The sequence below is a fragment of the Ammodytes marinus genome, assembly GCF_949987685.1.
Source record: "Ammodytes marinus genome assembly, chromosome: 23".
Taxonomy (NCBI): Eukaryota; Metazoa; Chordata; class Actinopteri; order Uranoscopiformes; family Ammodytidae; genus Ammodytes; species Ammodytes marinus.
The window spans coordinates 8603433-8625748 of NC_137227.1; the positions used below are offsets into that span (position 1 = coordinate 8603433).

Here is a 22316-nt window from a genome sequence, read left to right on the forward strand (position 1 = left end):
TAAACTGGCCCTTCCTGTGATTGCAGAGCATCAAGGACATATAAGGGCAAACGGTACAGAGCTTCTGGAAGGAGGAGGAGGAGGAAGAGGGGATATCCCAGAGTGCTGCCTCGGTTGTTTGTCCACTTATTGGCAGAAACAGTGCTGGGAGATTGAAAAAAAAAGAAAGAAAGAAAAGGCTACGTTATGAAACCCTTCCTTTGAAGGCCTTGGGGAAAGCAGCAAGCCTCCGACAGGGTGCATTAAAAGAAGAAGTAGAAAGAAAGGGCGATGGGAGAGAGGGACAGTTGACCCAAATCTCATGAACCCCCCGAACAACAAAGCAAGCCCCTTGACCTCAATATCCACCGCTGCTTGCAGGATAGTAAACAACTGGATGTAAAGAAGAAAAAAACACAGACATTAAGATTGCTGCTCAATGGGAAGCTATTATCCTATATTTACAAAAACATTTAATATAATAAACATAAATCAAACTTCGGCAGCAGGTAGCCAATGCTGAATAAAAAACAAAAAGCACATTAAAAGTTGGTACAGGATCAATTGCTTTAATTCTGTACATAGCCAGTTTACACAGTTTACATTAAGTTCAACTAAATTACAGTAATGCATATTTGTGTACACTTTATTCGATGCTGTAGGTGTTGCACACTGGCTACAGTTTAGTATGTATATTTAATTTTCTTTTCTTTGGGATGATTAAATCATATATAATTAATAGTTATTCACTGTGACGCAATTGTGAGACTCTCTTTACATATATCCAAAACATAAAAAGTTTGAAAGATTTAAATAATCTGATGAAATGTTAAAAAATGTTCTTCGATGTTTTAACATGACTATTAAATAAGAAATTCACCGTATAATTACTTGATATAATTAAATTGTCTGTGATTGTAATTTATTTGAAATCATTTTTAACATTTTCATATAAATGTTTTATTGCACTATAGATGCACTTACTTACTTCCATATTTTATTTATTTTTTCAGTTATTTAACCCTGGTTTTGAAAAAAAAACACATAATTTAATATTTTAGGTTTTTAACGTTTAGAATGGCCAGTCTATGGGAATGGAAAATGTTTTGGTTTTACTTTGAAGTTCAAAATTGAGATTTCCTGTAAAAATTGTATTTATTTATTTATTTAGGCTATTAAAAAATGTGCATTGAAATAATAAATAAAACTAAAAGTAAATACATATGAACAAATTTGTTGTTTATATTTTTTATAAATAAATGTAGGCCTATGTGACAGACCCCCAACCCCCCCTCCCACAACAACTACGTCACACGTCGGGAATGCAGTGAGGAGCCGCCGCTGCTGCTACAGGCCTCAGGACCCGACACAAAAGTAGGTTAACGACGCTAAAACATGGGGAAAGTTATCCCGGGATAACTTTCACTGATATTTGAGCGTTACAAACGAGGCGTAGAGTGTGTTTGTGCGGCTCGTATTATGTGATAGTGGTCGGCTATTTCGTTTGTTTCCTTTTGGGTCGTGTGGAAGTTAGCCTGAAGGCAAGGCACGAGCTTTGCTCGAGTTATAAACAGCCTGGCAAACAAGTAAACAAGCATGTTATTAAAGTTAATTATCGCTAATTATGCCTCATTATGGGTTATCATATCACTTGTGGTATGTTTTACAAATTCGTGACGCACAGAGGACGTATCTGGACTATGATTTGAGAGCTGGGAAGTGTGTCTCTATTGATTCGTGTGAGATGTCAATGTTGCTGTACTGAACAAGCTCAACGTTTCCGTTTCAACAAAAAAACATCGCGAATGTGTCTGCAATGTGCTGTCTTTTGTTTTGTTTTGCTTATTTTTATATTCTTTGATTCGTAGATGAGACTGAAGGGGCGAGGAGAGTCACTGTAAAAGGTACAGTAGCGTAAAAGGTAGGACCTGCTAACAGTTTAGCTACTAATGTTGATTCTTTTGCTCTATGGTTTGGGAATCTATTTTTGCTTCAGTCACCATGTTGTCTTGCTATTTTTGCTCTATTGAATTAGCAAACATTGCTACATTAGGCTACATTTTGTCAAACATGTAGGCTAAAGCTAACCGGAGCCTTTTGCCTTCAAAATAAAAGCGTCAAAGGATTCTTACTGGTTACAGAATAACTGGAGCAGTGTGTAAAACTGGGCGTATAATTGAAAGGGATAACCTTAATACGCAGTTATAATATATCAGCTTTTCTGTTTTGATTTATTTATAAGGATATGTGTTGCTGAAATTCAAAGGTATTTTATCTTGAATTATTTAATGTCGCCTTTGTTTATTCCCTCACCCTTCCTTGACAATTGGCACCACTGTCATTAACTTTTGACGCCTCAAGTGCATCCAGCAATCAAGCAAGCCGAGCTAATTGATGGACAAAAACATGAGCTAGGTGTTTTTAGATCTCATAAAATCATCAAAATTGGCTCTTAAAACGCAGAGCCATTTAAAAAAAAAAAAAAAAAAAAAAAGGATTAATTTCCAAGCCATCTGCGGATTTGAGTGTGTGCTCATCTGCACTCAGACAGGGGCTTAAACCAGGTCGATATGGTGTTGTCGTTGGTCACTCTTTCCTAATGGGTTATATCAGGTGTTGTAATGTCAGGCAAGTCGGATAATAACTACAGCTGATCCAATGAATAGAAAGTCATCATACACAATCAAGAGTCACAAACTAAACCAAATAAAGGCGCTTTTAAGTTTAGCTTTATCATGCCCACACCATCGGCTCATCCATCATCATCATAATCCGCTTAGCAACAAGGATTATGGCGGTCACACGACCCACATACATCAGTCTGAGTGGACAACTGTCATTTTTAAAAACGGTGCTTGCTTGTTGGAATGGAATGGTTAAAATGATGATTCCATTATCAGAACTGGATTATTTCTGTGGCATTATCTAACCAGCGCTCACTCGTAAACCCTTAACCCCTTGTTTTTTTCTTCATATTTTGCTTGTTGGGTAATTGTGACGCTATTTAAACGAAGGCTCTCAGTTGCAAGTCAGCACTTTGTGGGCTCAGCTGTGTGCTGCGATGTTGTTATTTATCCGATAAAGAAATACATAATATATTGTCATGAGCCAGGTGTTCATGTGTGTACAGACACATATCGCTACAAAATGTTTCCTGCCCTGTTTTAATCTCCGCTTCATTTGGAAACCAATGATACCAGTTTGTAAACACCCGGACACAATAACCATTGTGAACGGATAACAAGCGAGGTCTGTCCCCAGATTTGCACCTGTTTGTGTGTGTGTCTGTGTACAAGTTTGAGTGCGCTGGAGAGCTTTTGCGTGACTGTCTGATGTGAACACATACACATACACACTATGTGCTAGTCTGCTGGAAATCCCCTAGTCTTTCAGAGTGGCCACTCTCTTCCTGCTCCTCCACTACAAGCCTATTGTTCAATTTGTTTGTCCCCCGTTGCCATTGGAAACAACAGAGAGAAGCATCCTTTCGTTTCCATTGGTTACTTGTGATGTACATACACGACAACAGCCACAGCTGTGCTCATGCAAAAAAAAAAAAAACACGAACAGAAAGAACATTCACACTCTGATATCAGACAAAGCAAAGTTTATTTTACCAGGGGAAAAATGTAATTCATGCTGTAGTTAAAAGTGAACTTTACTAATCGAACAGCATGATTGAGACATTTTCCTTTCTTTGTTTGATCTCAGTAAGCCTGCCATGTCCGGTCCCACCTGGCTTCCACCAAGGACCCTGGATAGCCCCGAGCGAGCCGTCCCCCAGATGTCCCACTCTGCTGGGTCAGCTATATACCGAGCCCCAAACAAGAAGGGCATGTCAGACCTCCAGCCCAAATACACTGCTGGCCCCTACGACCAGAACGGAGGAGGAGGAGGAAGGATGGCCAACAGGTACATGGCTACTGGACCCACAGGTAAGAACACCACTGCTTACAAACTGGAGTCATGTCACACACAATAGCCAGACCTTGGGATCAGTTAAGCACATTATCAACAAAGGAAAAGGGAAATGTTATGAGCTTGTCAAGTGATAATTTTCCATTTCCAAGCCATCAAAAGTCCAATCTCTAGATCATATTAGGGAAAATCTTAGATGAGCTTTGTAAAAAATAAAATCAAGATCGTCTTTGAAAATAGTGTTCTCACATCTGTTTTCTAACCTAAAGGTGGGCCCATTCATCACTCGTCTGCTGAACACTATTACGCCCCTCCCCACGCTCCCAAAGAGGACCGCAACTGGAGTCCTCATACGGACAGCTACGAGTTGATGGTGGGTTTATTTCTGAAAAACAATTCATTCATTTCAAAAACAATAAAAAAAAAAAAAAGTTAGAGTTGTTTTTACATGCCTACTTTTAGACCTTCATCTTTAATCTAATCCAAGCTGTCACATCACAGTGTATCTTCTGCTGCTAATTTGTTTGTTAGCATCGCGGTCCTGAAAAGCCAGGGAACTATCACTCCAGAATCGATGCTGATATTGACTCCCTCACCAGTATGCTCGCCGATCTTGACAGCAACCCGCAGGACTCCAGCACACAAGTAAAGACAATACACTTTGTTTAAACAGATTGTAAATATATTTGAATTTTTTGTATATTTAGATATTAGGTAATAATATCAATGTAGAAAAACTATGACTATACATTTTGCACAATAGGTGACCTTGTAATCTCATTCATTCCCCCCCCCCCCCACAGTTATACGACAACGTGCCTTATAACGCGTACCTCTCAGGGGATCACTACAAGCCTGCACACCAGAGTGCGGCCCCTCCTCAGGGTCGGCCAATCATGGGCTACCCCCCTCATCACCCCCAGAGCCAGTACCAGCCGGCGCCCCCCTACCCCAGTGAGCAGCAGCAGTCCTCTCAGTACCCCAACTCCCAGCACCACCAGCAGCAGCAGCAGCAGCAGGACTACTACGCCCCTAAGCCCTACCCCCAGCCTGTCCCAGCCTCCTACACCACCGCCTCCACCCCCACAGGGCCCAGGTTCAGCGTCCAGGTCAAGACCGCGCAGCCCGTCACCTACTCCCAGACAGGCAGGCAGGCGGAGCAGGCCTACACCCCCCCACCTCCACGCCAGCACCTGTCGCGGCCCCCTCCCCAGACACAGAGCGCTCACACACAGGCCTGGTACCCTCCACACCCGGGCCCACAAGCTCAGGAGATGCACTCCGAGCCGGTGTACAAGGGGAGCGGCTCGGGAGGAGGAAGAGTTAACCAGGTCCCACTGTCCAAGAGAGGCATGGAAAATAATCAGACAGGACCCGGGGCTGCACTGAGTCCTGTCTACCAGTCCAGCAAGGTAAGGGACACACATCTAGAGATTAAGCAGGGTTAAAAAATTAAATGTGAGCTTTAAGTGAATTAGAAATACATTATCTTACTTAAAGAAAGCATACACAAATTCAATTAAATGTATATGAATCTGACTGAACATTGGATGTACATAACCAGATCTAAATATCAAATAAGAATATTAATTGACCCTTCTAAAATCAAAGTCATTACTTTTCTATGATTTATTGTTATGTGTAATCCATGTGTCCTTATCCCTCCCAGCAGGTGTTGTCTTCAGCCAGGCCTGAGGAAGAGTTGGACCGACTCACCAAGAAGTTGGTGTATGACATGAACCACCCCCCAGTAGAGGACTTCTTTGGTACGGTCACTATGTAATATATAATAGTGACTTATGACAATGCAAAAATAAAATGAATCAGATGTATTAGTTTTGACTTGTATGGACCTCCCTTGCTCAGGCCGCTGTGCCCGCTGTGGTGACAACGTGGTGGGCGACGGCAGTGGCTGTATCGCCATGGAGCAGGTGTTCCATGTAGAGTGTTTCACCTGCATCACATGCCACGCCCGACTCCGAGGGCAACCCTTCTACGCGCTTGACAAGAAGAGCTACTGTGAGAGCTGTTACATTGTGAGTAAGGCCTAACGGTCACAATCTCTTTTCTCCCCTAAAATCATCCTGTAACAAAAGTAACCCTCGCCTCACTCTTCTTTAAATAGATATGTTTTATGGTTGATCGTACTGTGTCTTGGAGTGCTGCTCTGTCTTCTCTATCACTGATCCACACACCTGTAAATATTTTATTTTTTCTCTGGTCAGAGTACATTGGAGCGCTGTTCGAAGTGCTCCAAGCCCATTCTGGACCGTATCCTGCGCGCCATGGGGAAGGCCTACCATCCGCGTTGTTTCAATTGCGTGGTTTGTAACTGCTGCCTGGACGGGGTGCCCTTCACGGTGGATGCAACCTCTCAGATACACTGCATAGATGACTTTCACAGGTATGCACTCGCTCAAACGCCACGCCTAACTGTGTTAGTCTGGCTTACCTGATGTAGATAGTTGGACTAGAGCTGCCGGCAGTTTTCGTCGGAAGACTCCTCCCCTTTCCTCTTTCTGGCTTCGTCCTGTTTACCCCCTCGGCATTATGGGTAGACATAAAGTACACACAAGTACAACGTTACCTGAGTTGACACGAACTATGCGTGTAGTTACCGTAAGTTCAGCAGCTAACTAATTGTTACAGACAAGCTAAAAAAGAAAGCTTGTAAAGGTGACATACTTCTTTAATAGATCTGGGTGGCATCTTTGGTGGTGATTTACAGGAGCCATTTCACTGCCAACCTCTTCTAGTGCAAATGTGAATAGGTGCTACTGTGCAAGTAGACTGTTGCTGCTTCCTGGGCTTAACGCCACCCAGGATGATTGGGATTAGTTTAAAGATATGCAAACAAGGCAGACCGCACTACTAGCTGTAGTTTGGTCTGGCTGTGTAAGACGGCTTGCTGTTATTCCTGTTTTTTTTGTTTTGAAGTAAAAAGTGAGCTGTTCTCCCTGACAGGAAGTACGCACCTCGCTGTTCAGTGTGCGGCGAGCCCATCATGCCTGAACAGGGCCAGGAGGAGACAGTGAGGATAGTGGCTCTGGACCGCAGCTTCCACGTCAACTGTTACATCTGTGAGGTCAGTCCCTTGTTGTTTCTGCAAGTGACAGAAGTAAACAAAAGAACATTAAACATCGGGATCTGTTGACTTTAAAACTTCTTGTTTGATAGGTGTGTGAGACTTTTGAATGAACATGTTTGAAGTGTTCCATTTGAGGGTTGCACAGGTTTGCTTGAAGAATTTTAAGGACTAATAAAACATATCAGTGGGTTAATGCAACCAGTCACATTGTATTTGTAAGTCGATAAAGGCAAAATGATATCGACATTGCTGCGGTTAGCCATTTATGTGACGGTTTGAACTTGCAACTGAAGTAATAATCTCTGTAGTGCTTTTAAACTATTAAGGTCAATTTAATTAGATTTGTGTATGTAAAATGTAATGAAATAAACCTAAATTTGTCTTAATTTCTCTGGTAAAGGCTAAAGTGGTTTAAAGTTCCCCAAATGAGCTGTATTACAAGTTGGTGCATGTGAGAGTGCTGAGATAAAGTGACTGTGGTGTCTGTATTGGTTCAGGAATGCGGTCTCCTGCTGTCCTCTGAGGGAGAGGGTCGAGGCTGTTACCCGCTGGACGGCCACATCTTGTGTAAGAGCTGCAGCGCTCGCCGCATCCAGGACCTCTCTGCTAAGATCTCCACCGACTGCTAACAAACCTCCCCGTGCCCCGACTCCACCTCTGCAGCCTCCCTCGCTCCTACAAATCCACGGATATCACCCCTCCTTTCTTTTCTTTTTCTCTTCTTTGACCCCGTGAGCTGCTTTTTTCTCTTGTTGCTCTGAACAAGAGTCGATAGAGACTCTGCTATAGTTCCCCCTGTTGGTGTGCAGCTGCAATTTCAGTTTCAGACGGAAACCTTTTCTGTGTTATTGATTTGACTGGCTAGATTCATTCAGAAGTCCTAGTGTATTTTCTTTATTTTTTACTTAGGTACACAGCTGCCCTATTTTTCATGTTTTTTTTTGTTTGTTTTAGCATTAGTATGACAGTGGCCTGACCTGCAGGCAGCTTGGGCTTCACTCAACATTTATTCACACCGGTACTATTCAACTTATTAGCTTGCACATTATCACTGTTAAATACAATGAAGGAATAGAAGGATATCATAGTGTTACACCTGAAAATGAGTTGGGTTTTGTTTTAAGCAGAAAGGCAGTATAAATAAGAGTTAACGTAATGGCTCCTCTAAATCCATCTGGACCTGTACATTTTTTTTAAAGTGCAGAGCGGTCGCAAAATGAGGAAATAAAAAGCACAACGCAATTACTGTGACTGTACATAACAGGCTGGTTTGATTTTTGACAGTGAGACAATTGTTTTTGGAAAAGCATGTAGCCTTTAGTGCAGTGAAGTAGCCTCATAGCAGGATAAATGTAGACGAAAGGAATGTGTAGTTACAACCCAGATTTTTTTGAGTTTTTTCTTCTTTTTTTAGCTTTTATTACATGCTAGATCATATCTCTCATACATCTCCTCTACTCAAATACACTACAACGTCATGTTTAGTTATTAAATCATCCAGATTAACCCTTTTTTGAATGTCTACGAAAACACAATCTCGCTTTGGTTTGTTTAATATTTGTTGATACTTGACTGTTACATTGAAGATGATGGTGCAATGAAGTCAAATACTTTCTTTGGTCTTAGGAAAACAGGGTGTCGGGTCACATGTGTGGCTAAAAGAAAAACATCCCTTTGTGTGAAGAGTTTGTACATGTGCCATTTGGGGAAAGTATGAAGCAAAAAATAATATACTCAATTCAACATATTTTGATTAAATGAATTTACTTGACAAAATACTTAACTGTTTATTCTTTTATTATTAGGTGAAATAAAAATAAAAAGTTACATTTTATGTGATGTATGTTTACCCCAAACATTGTGAGTTCAACTCTTAACTTGTGGATTTGATTGTTGTCCATCCTTGCACTCATGTGGGCCACTTTGGCGCTACAGTATTTGTTATTTGTGTTTAACCGCTTGTCTCGCCATCCTGATTAATTTTTTGTATACGTGTAAACTTAAAGGGCTAAAAACTGTAAAAGCCTTACCTCAAGGATGTCATTCAGTTTCACAATAATCCTGTTTTTTTCTTTTTTGAAACTGTGTTTGTGAATTCACCTTTTGTGTGTGTGTGTGTGTGTGTGTGTGTGTGTGTGTGACAGAAGAACTCGATCATGCTTAAACAGTTAATTTTTTCATCTCCTGTTAATTTATCTTATGATGATGTACATACTGTATTAGCATCGATCTGCTCTTTTTTTTTATTGAAAAGGTCATTTCATCCATGCATCGACGTGTCATTTGTAAAACCCTGACCCATGCCAACTCGTGTCACACTCTGAATCCAATAATGTTTCTGCGTATGGGGTCATCCATTTATTTTCCGTGCTGTGTGTTCACTCAAACTCTTTGAGTTGGAGCTTATAGATCAAAGCCTGCGGTACTGAAGCAGGTGAAGTTACACTGAGATAGGAGGAGGCCGTTTTTGTACTGAACAAACGGGCTGTTGAAGTGGAAATTGCAGTTAGGAGAGCAATGTGAACACATGGCTGGATTTTCTGCTAATACAGGTTGTAGTAACATTATTGATTATTAAAATGTCAGTAATTCAATCGGTGTGTTTGTCACTTCTTAAACTAGCTTGAGTTCAAACTTGAGCTGCGAAGTTTGAAAGATTTTGGAATCAACTGGGCGAGAAAAGGTATGAAGGATACGATTAAGAAGCATATTAAGGAAAATCTTAGATAAGCTTTGTTAAAAAAAGGTGGTCTTTGAAAATAGTATTCTCACATCTGTTTTCTAACCTAAAGGTGGGCCCGTTCATCACTGGTCTGCCGATCATTATTACGCTCCCAAAGAGGACCGCAACTGGAGCCCTCATACGGACAGATATGAGTTGAAGCTGGGTGCATTTTCTGAAGCTTTGCTGATCATTTAAAATACAATAGTTTCTTTAACATGCCTACTTTCGGACCTCTGGCTTTAATCTCCAAGCTTGTCACATCATAATGGGCAAGAATAATGCAATTGAGATGCATTATGGGAAATTTAGGATCCGCAATTTTGATGATCTTTGCTTACATGTTTCTCTTTAATGTCTTTGATGTTTATGGAAGTGCAATAATACATCACAATACAACTTTAAGACTCAACATTTTTAATCAGAAAAACCCTGCCAATCTCAAAACATACAACGTATCATTGTTTAAAAATGCCAAAACACCTTAATCTTTGGAATCTTGCAGTAAATGATCCAGTTATAACCAAGTGACCAAACATGGATGAAATATCCATCAAAAAACATAAGTATTCTGAGCTTGAACGGCTCCTTTCTTGTGTTAACACGAGGTGAAGGTCTTCCAGAAGAAGTTGCGGCAGCCGGCCTTGCGCTCTCTTTGGGAGAGGGGAAGATGTCTACGCATCATCTGTTCCCTCTCTCCCTCTTCCTCCTCCTCAGGCCTGGGGAGAAGCTCCTCTGCTCTCTCTGCTATCACTTCAGACACTATCTTCAGCAAGAGCAAAGGAACCAGGTCCTGAAGGATGGAAAAGTGAAGAAATGGCAACTTAAAAAAAACACTTGAAGCCAACTGTTAGACATCAGTTCTCAACTCAACCCATTTCAGCCATCTTTGCAATACTGAATATGAGTCACTCACCTTGTCGTTTTTGAGGGTTCCTCTCAGTGTTTCTGTCAGCATGTCTGTGCGTTGAGCGGTGCTGACCTGCACCAGCAGCGCACACGAAAGCAAAGCCACGAGAACCACTTTCACCTGAAGCATCTCCACCATTTCCAAACCAGCAAACAGTAGAACCTTAACTCTTAAATTCCCCTGATTCTCTTCTCAACACTGAAGACGGTGAAATGCTGCCAAGGTCCAAAATATAACGACCCAATCAGAAGCCTGTGCGGAATGTTATGGCTCTCCAAATGACACACGTCGAGCTGATAAATAGGCCTCTTCATCTTCAAATCCTCCTCATCCTCAAGGAAACAAAAGGATGTGATTGGTGGAGAAGATTAGGGTGGAGGTTGTGAACAGAAAGTGTCAGTGGACAGGATAAAGGTCATCATTAGACATGACCACATGCACCAAAATGCTCCTGTAATACTCCCAACCAAACCTCCAAGATCTAACTGTTTGGGATGAGTAATATCTCATGATGCAACAACTTTTTTTTAAGATGCACAACAGAATAAAGTCAAAGTAAATGGTAACATAGGACTTTACTTAAGTCAGTCATTATTAGCTGTACATGTTTTGCATGTGTCCTGTACCTCAGCATGTGGCCCGCATGCTGTGCAGAGCTGTTAATGACACACTGTGACTCAAATGTTAATGAGGCCGCCCGGACACTGCCAACCCAGTCCGACAAGCCGTCACTTTGAGTCAGGGCAAAGATAAACAAGAGGAACATTTAAATGTCAGACTGCAAACAAAACCATTAATGTAAGTGTTTTGTTTGCTGTCATAAGAGTAAATAGAGTTAAAATGGATAAGACTGGATGGATTTTCAATTGAAATATTATCACATTTATTATCATATCAAAAGATTTGCCAATCATTTATTGTTTGACCACCTGAAATCATGATGTCGAAACATTGGGAAGGTCTCAGGTTCCACCAATAAAACATTACAGTAGTTGTCAACCTGAGGTTTGGGACCACCCAAGAGGTCGCGAGTTCAATTTGAGGGGTCGAAGAAATAGTTAAAAAGGAACTTTATTGAATTGGGGAGTACTATTGCATATGTATGAGTTGTTTAAAGGCTTCTGTTGCTCAAGAGTGAGCTGCGTGAAATTAGATACACTGACATGGTTGGCAAGAGCTGAAAATACATCCTGATTATTGCTGAAGGATAGTGGCTGGAGGCCACATTAGACGTTACTAGCATTCAGTAGCTGAAACCTGGACATAACGGTCAGTGGTTGGTCAGAGTGCTGTAGGTAATGGATGTGGTGGTTTTTACAAGAAAGATTAATTAAAGAATAAAAAAGGATAGTAATGTTGGTTCTGCTGCATCAATTTTTATCCTTTTTATCCAGTCCATGGCAAATTTGATACGATAAGAAAGCTAAATATAAAAAGATCCAGTGGTTATCATACTTCTTTGGTCATGCCCCCTTTAGGAAACCAGTAAAAGTCCCTTGTTCTCCCATCATTTAGTCACTTGATATTAGTTATTTTATTAAAACAAGATTTAAAATTAGTCAAGTTGGATGTAAGTTTAAAATATTACCAAGATATTCAAATGAATGTTTCTTTTCAGAATGTGGCTTACATGAGCTATTATGGGAAAATCTAACAAAGTTAAACAAAGGTGAACTGAATCCAAAAAAGGCTTCTTCATACTTTAAATGACGCGTTTCCTCTCCACTCATGCATCCTCAGTTTAAGAGCCACTGACCTTTTTTCCCTCCACAGGACTCTCACTGATCAGCCTGATTACTCAGTCGGTTATCGCGACTTGACTTTAAGATGCGCTGGTGTCCTGCTGTGCCACAAAGCAGAAGGGTCCAAGAGTGTGGTGATGATCACACAAATCCCACCTCCACTCCACTCCACCCACACGTACTGCTACAAGATATAATATAGTGTCAGCACCATAGATAGTATATAAAGCACGTTGTCAGGGTTAATTAAACATCTTCACCAATGGTTAACCAGCTGCAAGTCCGCCTGCTGAACACACAACTGATTTATGCTGTGGATGATTCAGTGTTTCATTCTGTATTTAAAAATGGGGAGACAAACATTTCTCTGTCTCAGTCATAACTACGCTATAACTATTTCACAATATTATATTAGGAAGGTACCTTACTTCACTACAATTGTAACAGGGTGCAATTGTAACATCTCAAATTTCACTAATCAGAAACAAGATAGGTCCAGGAAACTGTTTTTGTGATGACCCCTTTCTGCAAACCAAAGAAAATGTTTTATCTCATTGTTTTGATAAAAAAAAAATCTTTTACAGCATTTTTTTTTTCATACAGTCTTTGGATTTTATTCAAATTAATAAAATCTGTCTTGTTTTGATGATCTTTTTGTTGTCTACTCTACGGTCTGAAATCTTTGTTGAATGCTATCTCCATAGTTTCTAGCACGCAGGGTAGCTTGTTGGTAGAGTCGGGGTTAGTTAGCATTAAATTGTGGTGGTATAATGTATTTCTTTGTTTTCTTGTAGGCTACTTTTTTCAGAGCTAAAAATAGCATGATGGAAGCATTTACACTAATGTTTATTTTCTAAAGGCACTTTTTGTTTTATGATATTACGGATGGCTATTCATTTTTTATCGGTTTTATATTTTCATAATTATTTATTAATTAAATATACTTTTTGAGAGTTGTGTGTTGGTGTCAATATTAACTCTTTCCGCTTGGTGTCGCTATGGGACCGCATTTATATAGGCCTACTCAACCTCAAACACAACACTTTCCATTAATAACTATTGGAAAATATCCGCGTGAGTTTTTGCCAATTAGCATTTAAATCATTAGCGTTTTTTCTTTTACTCCTGTGTTCATAAAGGAGAAGACCAGAAAAAAATGTAGCTCGGTGCTAATTAGCGTCTCAATTAACAGGTGAGACCGGCAAAATGGCGACGTGTTCGGGACATAAACAACAACAACTGCGTCTACATTTAAACCTAATCTGGAGAACAACGAGAATATTTTCCATTTGGTGAGTTTTAAAGTAAAAGCCAAATACTTGGTTTACATTTAGCCTCGCGCAAAGACATGACTGTGTTTATGTGTTTCAGTGTGCTGTTTCTCCTCGGCTTACCTCTTTGTGTCACCGGTCCAGCGCCAGCAGGTAAAGTTGAAATATAGCTTACCTCATTCAAAACGTTAGGCAGGGAATAGTCAGGACCCGTGAACTGTGCAGGTCAAGGCAGGGCGTGGTAATTCAGCCATGCTAAATATCATATCAATTTCACATGTATGTAGGCCTACAGAGTTTTATATTTTAGTGCTGTTAAATATCCTTCCACAGGGAATGTATGTATATTTCTTTCACATAATTTAAATATAGGGTATGCAGTTTGTATGCAGTAAATAATTTTTCACCATAAGGCATGATGACATGGCTAAACATAATACTATAATAACAATAGTTTTACTATAATAAATGTCACATTAATGATGAAAGATGTTAATTGTGTCACATTAATGCATAACATAAAACAAATGTAGTATGTAAAACAACCAATTTATAATGAATTTCGTTTTTTTTTAAATTATTATTTGCATATCATTTTTATACAAATACAATAACCTGATTTTTGTATATGTTTCAGTATAACAAAGAAACATCTGAATGATTTAATCGCTATGCATCTTAAGATGGGATAGCGCCTGATGTTATTTGATGGCCCATTCTTTGTTATATTTCTCATGAGTGTTTCATACCAAATGCCTGGAGCGCCACTTCTGGCTCTCTGTCGAGTCCAGCTTCCTCGGCTCGGAGATGCGTTTTGACTTTGAAGGCAAGTTTCTTAATCCTAGTTGAGACAATGTGGAGCAGAGGAGCTCTTGGTTGTAGTTTCTTGATCCTTTTTTTCTCTCCTGGAAACCCCTAGACCAGTATGGAGTCTACCGCCTGACCGATCAAGAGGCCACGCTCTGTGGTTACACCGTCCTGATCAATGATGTTGGAGACCTGGTGTTTCGTGCCTCCTTCCTGGCCTGTCATGTCCACAGCGAGGTAGATTGTTTTTCTTGTCCCATAATAATTAGGGCTTTGTTTTGGCAATGACTTCACGATACGCATCACAATTCATGAGTTATGATATCATGAAATATCACAATACTTTGTGATATGATGCATATTGTGTTATATTATATATTACGATATTCAACATAGTTGCCTGAAAATGTAAAAAAAAAAGCTGAAAAACAAGTTACTCTGTTCAATCTGGGTGGTCTTCATATATCACAACACATTATATTGATTAAATTAAGTCAAAACAACCCGCCATTAATACTAGAATTTTTTTTTTTACAATATATCGAAATATACATATATCACGAAAATAAATATCGCTATTTATTGCTGTATCGATATATTTTAGCACAGCCCCAATATAATAATATTTGATATGTTCCATTCTTAACAACACATATTTTCTGTGTGTCTCTCTTTCTCTACAGAGAGGTACTGACTATCACCTGCGTCTGCGCTTTGTGAAGCTGCAGGCGGATGGCAGGGTGGCGGCGTACCCCTTCCAGCTCCACTGCTCACTCCTGGAGGGGTGGAGCCCCAGAGAGGTCGTCTGTGAGGAGAACTACATGGAGGTGAATTAACCAACCTGCACTGACATCCCACAATGATTCTCTGATTCTTGTTAGGTTAACTTCTTCTTTTTCTGACTGCGAGGTTCATATCAGCGAATTAACCAAGGAGCTTATATTTCCCCTCCAACTGAATAGAAAGTGTATTTAAGGATGAATGATGTCTAGAAGTTAGGACTAGTTTGGAATTATTCATGAAGAAAAATGAATGTAAGAGATTTGATTTTATAGTGTGTTGGAACATGAAGTCTTACATGTTTTGTAATTGTGGTTATATAATACAACATTTAAAAAATCTAATGATGTGCTGAATATAAGTAAACCTCAAACTACTTTTTTCTTTTAATTTGAGGGATTATTTTGTGCTTGGCCTGACAGAGTGTATTGGCAGTTTTATGTGAAGGCATACTTTAAATTTTAGGTGTCCGTCCAGAAGCCTGTGCTAACCGTTACATCACAAAATGAGACTACGGTAAGCAAATGTATTTAGTGTTTTCATATTTATCACTAATATCATGAGCCACAATTCCTAAAATAAGAGTTTAAAATATAATATACTAACAATAATAACACTAGATGACTCTTTCTCACTGAGCAGGGAGCTGATGAGGCGGACATGGCTGTGATGTTCCAGAGAGTGGACCTCCAGCCCGAGGAAGCGAGGGTCTTGTCCCTGACAGAGGCAGCCGCTCTGGGCTACCATGTCTCACTGCGGGGCTCACACCTGACCCTCCGCTGCCCCTACTACTCCCCTCTCTCATACTCTGTCACGGTACGCAGAGACCATGTAGTTAACTGTTAATTAGACTGTGCAGTATTGAATTTATGAGTGGATACTGTATGTGTGGCTGTTTCTGTGGGGGTTTTTTCAGGAGAGAGGGGTGGACTTGGAGATCGTCAAAGCTATCATCCTGTACCGACACCAGAGCCACCGCTTGGCTGTCGACACCACAGTTGCCTGTACTCTGAGTTAGTGCGTTTTTTTAATTAGGATTACATTATTTGGCAGAAAAGAAACGTAGTGAAATGTCTCATTCCTCTTCCCCCAGACAAGGCTTCAGCAGATGGGCCTGACCTACTGTGGGCTGTCCCTTACCCTCTGCCTCCGTTAGTCCACGGTGCATTCAGGGACAGAGGCGTGAGGATAGGAGTGAATGGCCGCACACTGAGCCAGTCTGAATATAAAGAACGGGGATTCAAGATCAGCCTGCAGGAGGGGAGAGTGGAGCTCAGGATTCCTTTAGGAGAACCAGGTGGACACATTAAGGTACACAGGCAAGATGGTTTCCTCACCTTTGGCATCTCTACTACTCCCCATTGGGTAAACATGTAAACAACATTATGATTTGCAGTATGAGAAATAAAATCCATATTTGAATTTTTCCTTTTTTGTGAAAAAAATCTGCTGCTTATATCTCTTCCGGCCTTAAAGTTGGAGTCAGAAATATATGGAGAATGCTCGTTGTCCAAATCGCTTTTTTCTCAAAGTCAGTAAATGTCTCTTCACAGTCTGGTAGCAGATAATGAGATGTTCACTGATTTTTGAGAGAATTTTTTTTTGGACGACAAGTGTTTTCTACAATTGCCCACTCCACCTTTGAACAATACTTCAATTGAAAAGATACTGCTAAATAATAAATAAAAGGGAAAAAAAGAAACTAGCCGGTAAAATTAAAAAAGAAATGTCTCCTTGTGTGTCCTGTGTTTGTGTGTTTTTTCCAGAGTGGCGTGGTGCGGGGACAGTACAGCCGCTCCCTGTCTGTGGATCTAGTCGTGATGACGCAGTGGGAGGACAAGCGCTGGCCTCTCACACAACATCGCTCCTTCAGGCTCCTCAAGACTCCACTAGTCCCACAAATCCCATTCTTCACCAACAGTAAGGCTTTTCTTTTTAACTTATTCAATGTATGCATCTTAAATAGAAAGAATTAAAGATTCTAAAGTAGGACTGGGTGATGATTCACTATTGTGTGCACTTAGTCTTCTTGAGATTGAACCATACATAGTGTATGATTTCATGCAAAAGTAGCAAAATTCAAAATGACAAAATCCTACATTTTATTTGACACATTTGTCCGATGTAACGGGAGTTAGTAACACCATCATCATTAGAAAATGACATTAATCAATCAATCTTTATAGAAAGTGCAGAATCACCATGCAGCATGGTCCCAATACACTATACAAATAAAATACATACAACAATTAAATAATAATAAAAACACCCACAATAAAAACAACAATATTGAGAGTTATTTTAAATTACATCAAATCGAGCAAATGTATTTAAAAAATGTTAGAAGGTCAAATTCTAGAGTGAAACCGTTAAGTAGGTTTTGAGTCAAGATTTAAAGATTTCAACATAACTTCTTTAACATGTAATGGTAGGTCATTCCATTCCACAGATAAGGGGTATGACCGCATGGGGTGTTGCTAGACATAATGCTCTACTGGGGCACAGGCCTGAAAACATTTTCTGAATGCCTGTTGTGTGTACAGTATTAAATGTGCAGACATTGGGGTAAATTAAAGGTGTATTATTATTTTTTTACTAGGCCACAGCCAGATCACTTATCGCTTTCTCTCTCCGTCCACAGTCACAGCCCCATCTGAAGGAATGTTCTCCGTCGCTCTAGGCCTCTTTGCAGCTGACGTATCCCTCCACAAGGTGATATTAGACGGTGGCGGCGACCTCTTGACCTGGACCAGGAACCAGCCAACTCAGAGTGATGTAGCAGACCTCAGTGTGTCCAGGCTCCCCCACTCCAACGGCAGCCACTCCTACCAGCTTGGTTTCCCATTGCCACACCCCAAAATCATCCCAGAGGTGAGATTCACTGAGCGGTTTTATTCCCTGCGTTCCAAATCTCATTCTCTTTTTTTTCTTCTATTCTACATACTACACCTGACCATAAAAATAATTTAGTTAGGATGCAGTAGGCATACAATTGGGACATACTTTTACTTATTTATTTCAACATGACATTGCGCCTTGAACTTGCCTCTTCTTTTTATATCCGTCTCATCCCTGTTGGTTTTCATACGGAGGCTCCGTCGATGTGATGTCACTTCCGGCGCACTCTGGATGGATTGTGGGTCAGAATCGCCCAAATAGCTTGCTGATTTCAACACTAAAAATTCTCCACCGGATGTAGTAGGCATCCAGGTATATTTAAGTATGCTGAATCTGACCACAAGAATTGGGACATCCTAAATCTTGTTTTACCTTACTAAATAGTAGGGAAGTATGGGTATTGGGATGCAGGGATTATGTATGGAAATATCTGTATCAGTCTGCTGTCTCATCCCAGAATATAGGCGGTGGCTACAAGACGTACAACCTCTCTTTCACCTTTACACTTAATATCTCACCCAATGGAGAGGTGTTTTACCATCGAGCCACTATAGAGCATGCAGTTGAATTTGCAAGTAAGTATTTTGACCTTCTTACCAGATATAGTCAGACTAGTTGGTGCAGTTTAATAGCAATGGCACTGTGAGAAATATGAAAGGGTCTTTTGGACATTACACCATGGAAACAGTTTCTAGTAGAAACCCAAATTACAATTTTGAACCTGAAAATGAGCATAATATGTGACCTTTAAAGGTGCGGTGTGTAATATGACATCATCATTGGATGTTTAAAGAATCTAATGTTTAGCTCTTGCCTCTATATCATGAGTCCCCATCTATGTGCTTCAGCTCCTGGTTTCCCCCAGCTGGAGGGGAAGTGCACAGAGAGCAGCCTGCTGGTGCTGCTGCACCACGGGGCCCAGCTGCAGTGGGAGCTTTTCCTCGGTGAGCGCAGAATGGACTGGGACCTGGCGGGGATGGAAGGGTTTGCAGTGGAGGCAGAGGAGGACTATATGACTGTGGAGATCCCCCTCTACAGCCCCTGGATGAACTACTGGGTGATTGATCAAATTTAAAAAAAAAATACTTGATTTAAGTCATCTTTCTGTTGTGGATAAATTAGTTGTTCTTATGAATTCTTTCAAACTTTCCCACCTCTTATTCCCTCTTTCTTACCCTTATTGGAGTCAATCTAGCCTAACACCGCCCGCCTACCTACTTCTGCTCAATTTTCATTTCCCTTCAGTAGTCAGTCTGGGTCCGCGGTATTTTCGCGGGTTTTCTCAGCCAGATTTTTGGCAGTCCAATCAGCGAACATAGGGGGTGGCTGAGAACAATGACGTTGAGGTTGTGCGCCAGTTTCAGTTGGTGCCAGAAGCCGGCGCATGACATGCGTCACAACCAAACATTATGCAATTGGTTGGCAGATCCAGAGTGGCACTGTGCAGATCCAATAGTTTTAAACTTCAACAGACACCCACCTTCAAGTGAGTTAACTTTTGTCAATTGAGCGATTCCAGACCATCTGTACAAGTTAAATGAAGTATGATGGTCTGGTAGGACCAGGCTAGAGTCCATCTGGATCGCACTTTACAATGGGAATGACTTTACAGTTTAGTGTCTGTTCATATGGTGTAGCAGTTTTTCTGTTTTACAGAAATTATTTAATTAATTAGGTTTTTATTTCCCATTCACTCAATTAAAGCTAATCTCCCTCTTAATTAATCTGATACCACCTGTGTGTACAATTTGCTTGATGAACTCTCAAGGTAAATTAAGGATTAGAAACACTCCTGAGGTTTTGTTTCTTAAAATCACCTTAATGCAAAGAGACAAATTTGACACGTCAACAATCCTTTGATGACACAAACCCTTGTTTCTTAACATCAGTGCTTATAAAAGAAAAAAAATTCCAATGTTTGTATTTGATTACTCTCTGATTCACGCTGTCCCTTTTCCCACGCAGGAGACAACTTTGCAGGGTGTCGTGGCTGGAGTGGAAGCGTCTGTTGTGGATTCAAAGTCTCTGGATGTAATGGACCGTCTCGTCCACAAGTGCACTTTCCCTGTTAGAGAAATGCTAGGTACATGCTGCACGCTCAAACCCCAAGCATAGAAAGTTTGATGTGTGTCTTTGCACTTTGGTTGTTAAAAACGTCAACACATTTCCGCTGACAGTATGCTTGCCAGAAGGGAGGATGGTGGCTGTGGTCGACACCACCCACACCATCCCGCCTGCTCGCCCAAACCGAACCACCCTATTGGACCCCAGCTGTGTTCCCATGGAGACAGATAGCGCCAGAGCACTGTACAGCTTCAGTCTGGACTCCTGTGGAACCACTGTTACTGTGAGATGCTTTGAATGTCTCCCAAATTCACAGGGAAAAATGTACGTTGTTGTGGCCTCTTTGATGATCACTTTATGTTTCCTCAGACCGAGGGAAATTACCTTGTATATGAAAACCAGATCAGCTACCTTCAAGATCTTCTGCCTTTGGAGGATCCTGTCATACACAGAGATTCTCCATACAGGTGAGATTCTGATGAACTGTCTGAGTCTGTCTTTAAACCAGATCAAAGTGTTCATTTTGTCTTGTTTCAGGCTGACAATTCAGTGTCGCTACCCAGCAAACGAAAGTCGCACTTCTGCTATCCATCGCGTTTTGAAATCTTCCAAGGACCTTTCGCCCATGCACACACAGGTGTGTGTGTGTGTGTGTGTGTGTGCTAATAATTTTGATCTGTTACTGATGTTTAATATTTATAATGTTCACATGGGGTTTGTTGTCTTCCACTACAATCAGGTCAAAGAAGACCAACGGTGAATTTGAGGTGCAGCAAAACCTTAAATTAGGTATTTAGTTTTGTATCAATCTTATTCTACGCTAAATGTTCCACACCTTTAATACCTCCATCTATTTTATTGACAGTGAACAAGGGGGACTTGTATATGATTTACTGCAATGACTTGGTGTTAGGAACATGATGTTAAACCTCTTGTCTTCTCTTTTCTGGAGTTTCAGTGTGGATCAAATGGACGCTGGTCTCATTTTTGCTGCTACGAGATGTGTTTCTGTATACTGGACATGTAAATGAAATAAATTAGCATTGTTTTGTATAAAATGTAATTAAATCCTTATTTTTAGTAATTTATTGTGTCTTCTCTTTGGTGATTATCCTGACAAGATGTCTGGAATTCAATTAAAAGTTTCATATATGATCCATTCTGTGATTTAGATTTTTCTGAATCATCTTCTTCAAATCTCTACTCCTGAAATAGACATTTGGTACTCATTATTTTTTTTACAATAAACTTTTACTTAGACCTACTACTTAGAACTTAGAATGCATTGTGGAGTGAATGAAAACATAATGGACAACACCTCACACCCCCAACACATCATACTGGTCCTACAGTCAGTCTTAAGTCATCCCATATATTAAAGGTCACCTATTATGCAGAATGCACTTTTTCATGCCTTTTCAATTTCCCAAGCTCCACCTTTCTGAAAACCTGTTTTCAAAAACCCTAGTCAGATTTATTTCCCCTTATGATGTCATAAGGGGAGAAGCCACGCCCCCCAACCTGACCAAGCAACACCTCCACCTGTGATAATCAAACCCCCAGATACCATCATATCGATTATTAACGAAAGTCATTTCTGCCCATTGCAATATCCATCTACAATGACTCCCCTCTGTGCTGACTCCTCATATACAGGGCTATGTATGAGGCACATTTTAATGCACATTTTTAATTTTCTTATTTCCATTGGGTGTCTTTTTATTTTATTTTTAGATAATTTTTTGGCATTTTTATGCTTTATTGATAGTGTAGAGACAGAGTTGAAATGGGGCAGAGAGGGGAGTGACATGCAGAGAACGACCGCGGGCTGGAATCGAACCCAGGTCCGCTGCTGGCCGAGGCCCATGGGGGGGACGCCTTACCAACTGAGCTAAGGTCGCCCCCTCCATTGGGTGTCTTTTGTTGATTATTTTTTATTTATTACAGCTATAACACTGCTATTTGTCAGTCCATCTATCCATCCACTGATATACTAGGGCTCAATCCCTAATAAACACCCAGCTCCCCAGCAGTTTATAAAGGGATCCAACCCATAATGGATCGGCTCCCGCTTATAATGGGTCAACAAGCGACCAAAGTTGGAATAGGGTTATCAATTGACCTATCACAACCCACA

At 40.6% G+C, this 22316-nt stretch overlaps 2 protein-coding genes across 4 annotated transcripts; one reads left to right on the top strand and one right to left on the bottom strand.

The window, feature by feature from the left end:
* Positions 1 to 1299: 1299 nt before the first annotated feature.
* On the top strand, positions 1300 to 9561 carry trip6 (thyroid hormone receptor interactor 6). Of its 3 annotated transcripts, none has more exons than XM_080052026.1 (11): positions 1300 to 1353; positions 1848 to 1883; positions 3691 to 3914; positions 4167 to 4270; positions 4429 to 4542; positions 4701 to 5309; positions 5567 to 5663; positions 5764 to 5933; positions 6123 to 6301; positions 6862 to 6982; positions 7483 to 9561. In XM_080052026.1, exons 3-11 carry the CDS (start codon positions 3701 to 3703, stop codon positions 7612 to 7614), a joined length of 1740 nt encoding a protein of 579 aa, XP_079908152.1. In that variant the 5' UTR covers positions 1300 to 1353; positions 1848 to 1883; positions 3691 to 3700; the 3' UTR covers positions 7615 to 9561. The 3 variants fall into 3 exon arrangements, with proteins under 3 accessions (XP_079908152.1, XP_079908151.1, XP_079908153.1); XM_080052025.1 differs by having other exon boundaries at positions 1307 to 1353; positions 1848 to 1900; XM_080052027.1 differs by having other exon boundaries at positions 1307 to 1353; positions 1848 to 1900; positions 5570 to 5663.
* Positions 9562 to 10305: 744 nt separating this feature from the next.
* sst5 (somatostatin 5) lies at positions 10306 to 10755 on the bottom strand (the record flags this gene model as incomplete). The annotated part of the gene is made up of 2 exons (XM_080052433.1): positions 10306 to 10500; positions 10624 to 10755. 2 exons carry the CDS (start codon positions 10753 to 10755, stop codon positions 10306 to 10308), a joined length of 327 nt encoding a protein of 108 aa, XP_079908559.1.
* Positions 10756 to 22316: the final 11561 nt, after the last annotated feature.

What these genes read in the sequence shown, in the direction of transcription:
- trip6 (XM_080052026.1), top strand. Translation starts at nt 3,701, where the DNA reads ATGTCCGGTCCCACCTGGCTTCCACCAAGGACCCTGGATAGCCCCGAG. An exon ending in TGCATAGATGACTTTCACAG is followed by an intron (nt 6,302 to 6,861) that starts GTATGCACTCGC and finishes TCTCCCTGACAG; the next exon opens with GAAGTACGCACCTCGCTGTT. An exon ending in TCAACTGTTACATCTGTGAG is followed by an intron (nt 6,983 to 7,482) that starts GTCAGTCCCTTG and finishes GTATTGGTTCAG; the next exon opens with GAATGCGGTCTCCTGCTGTC.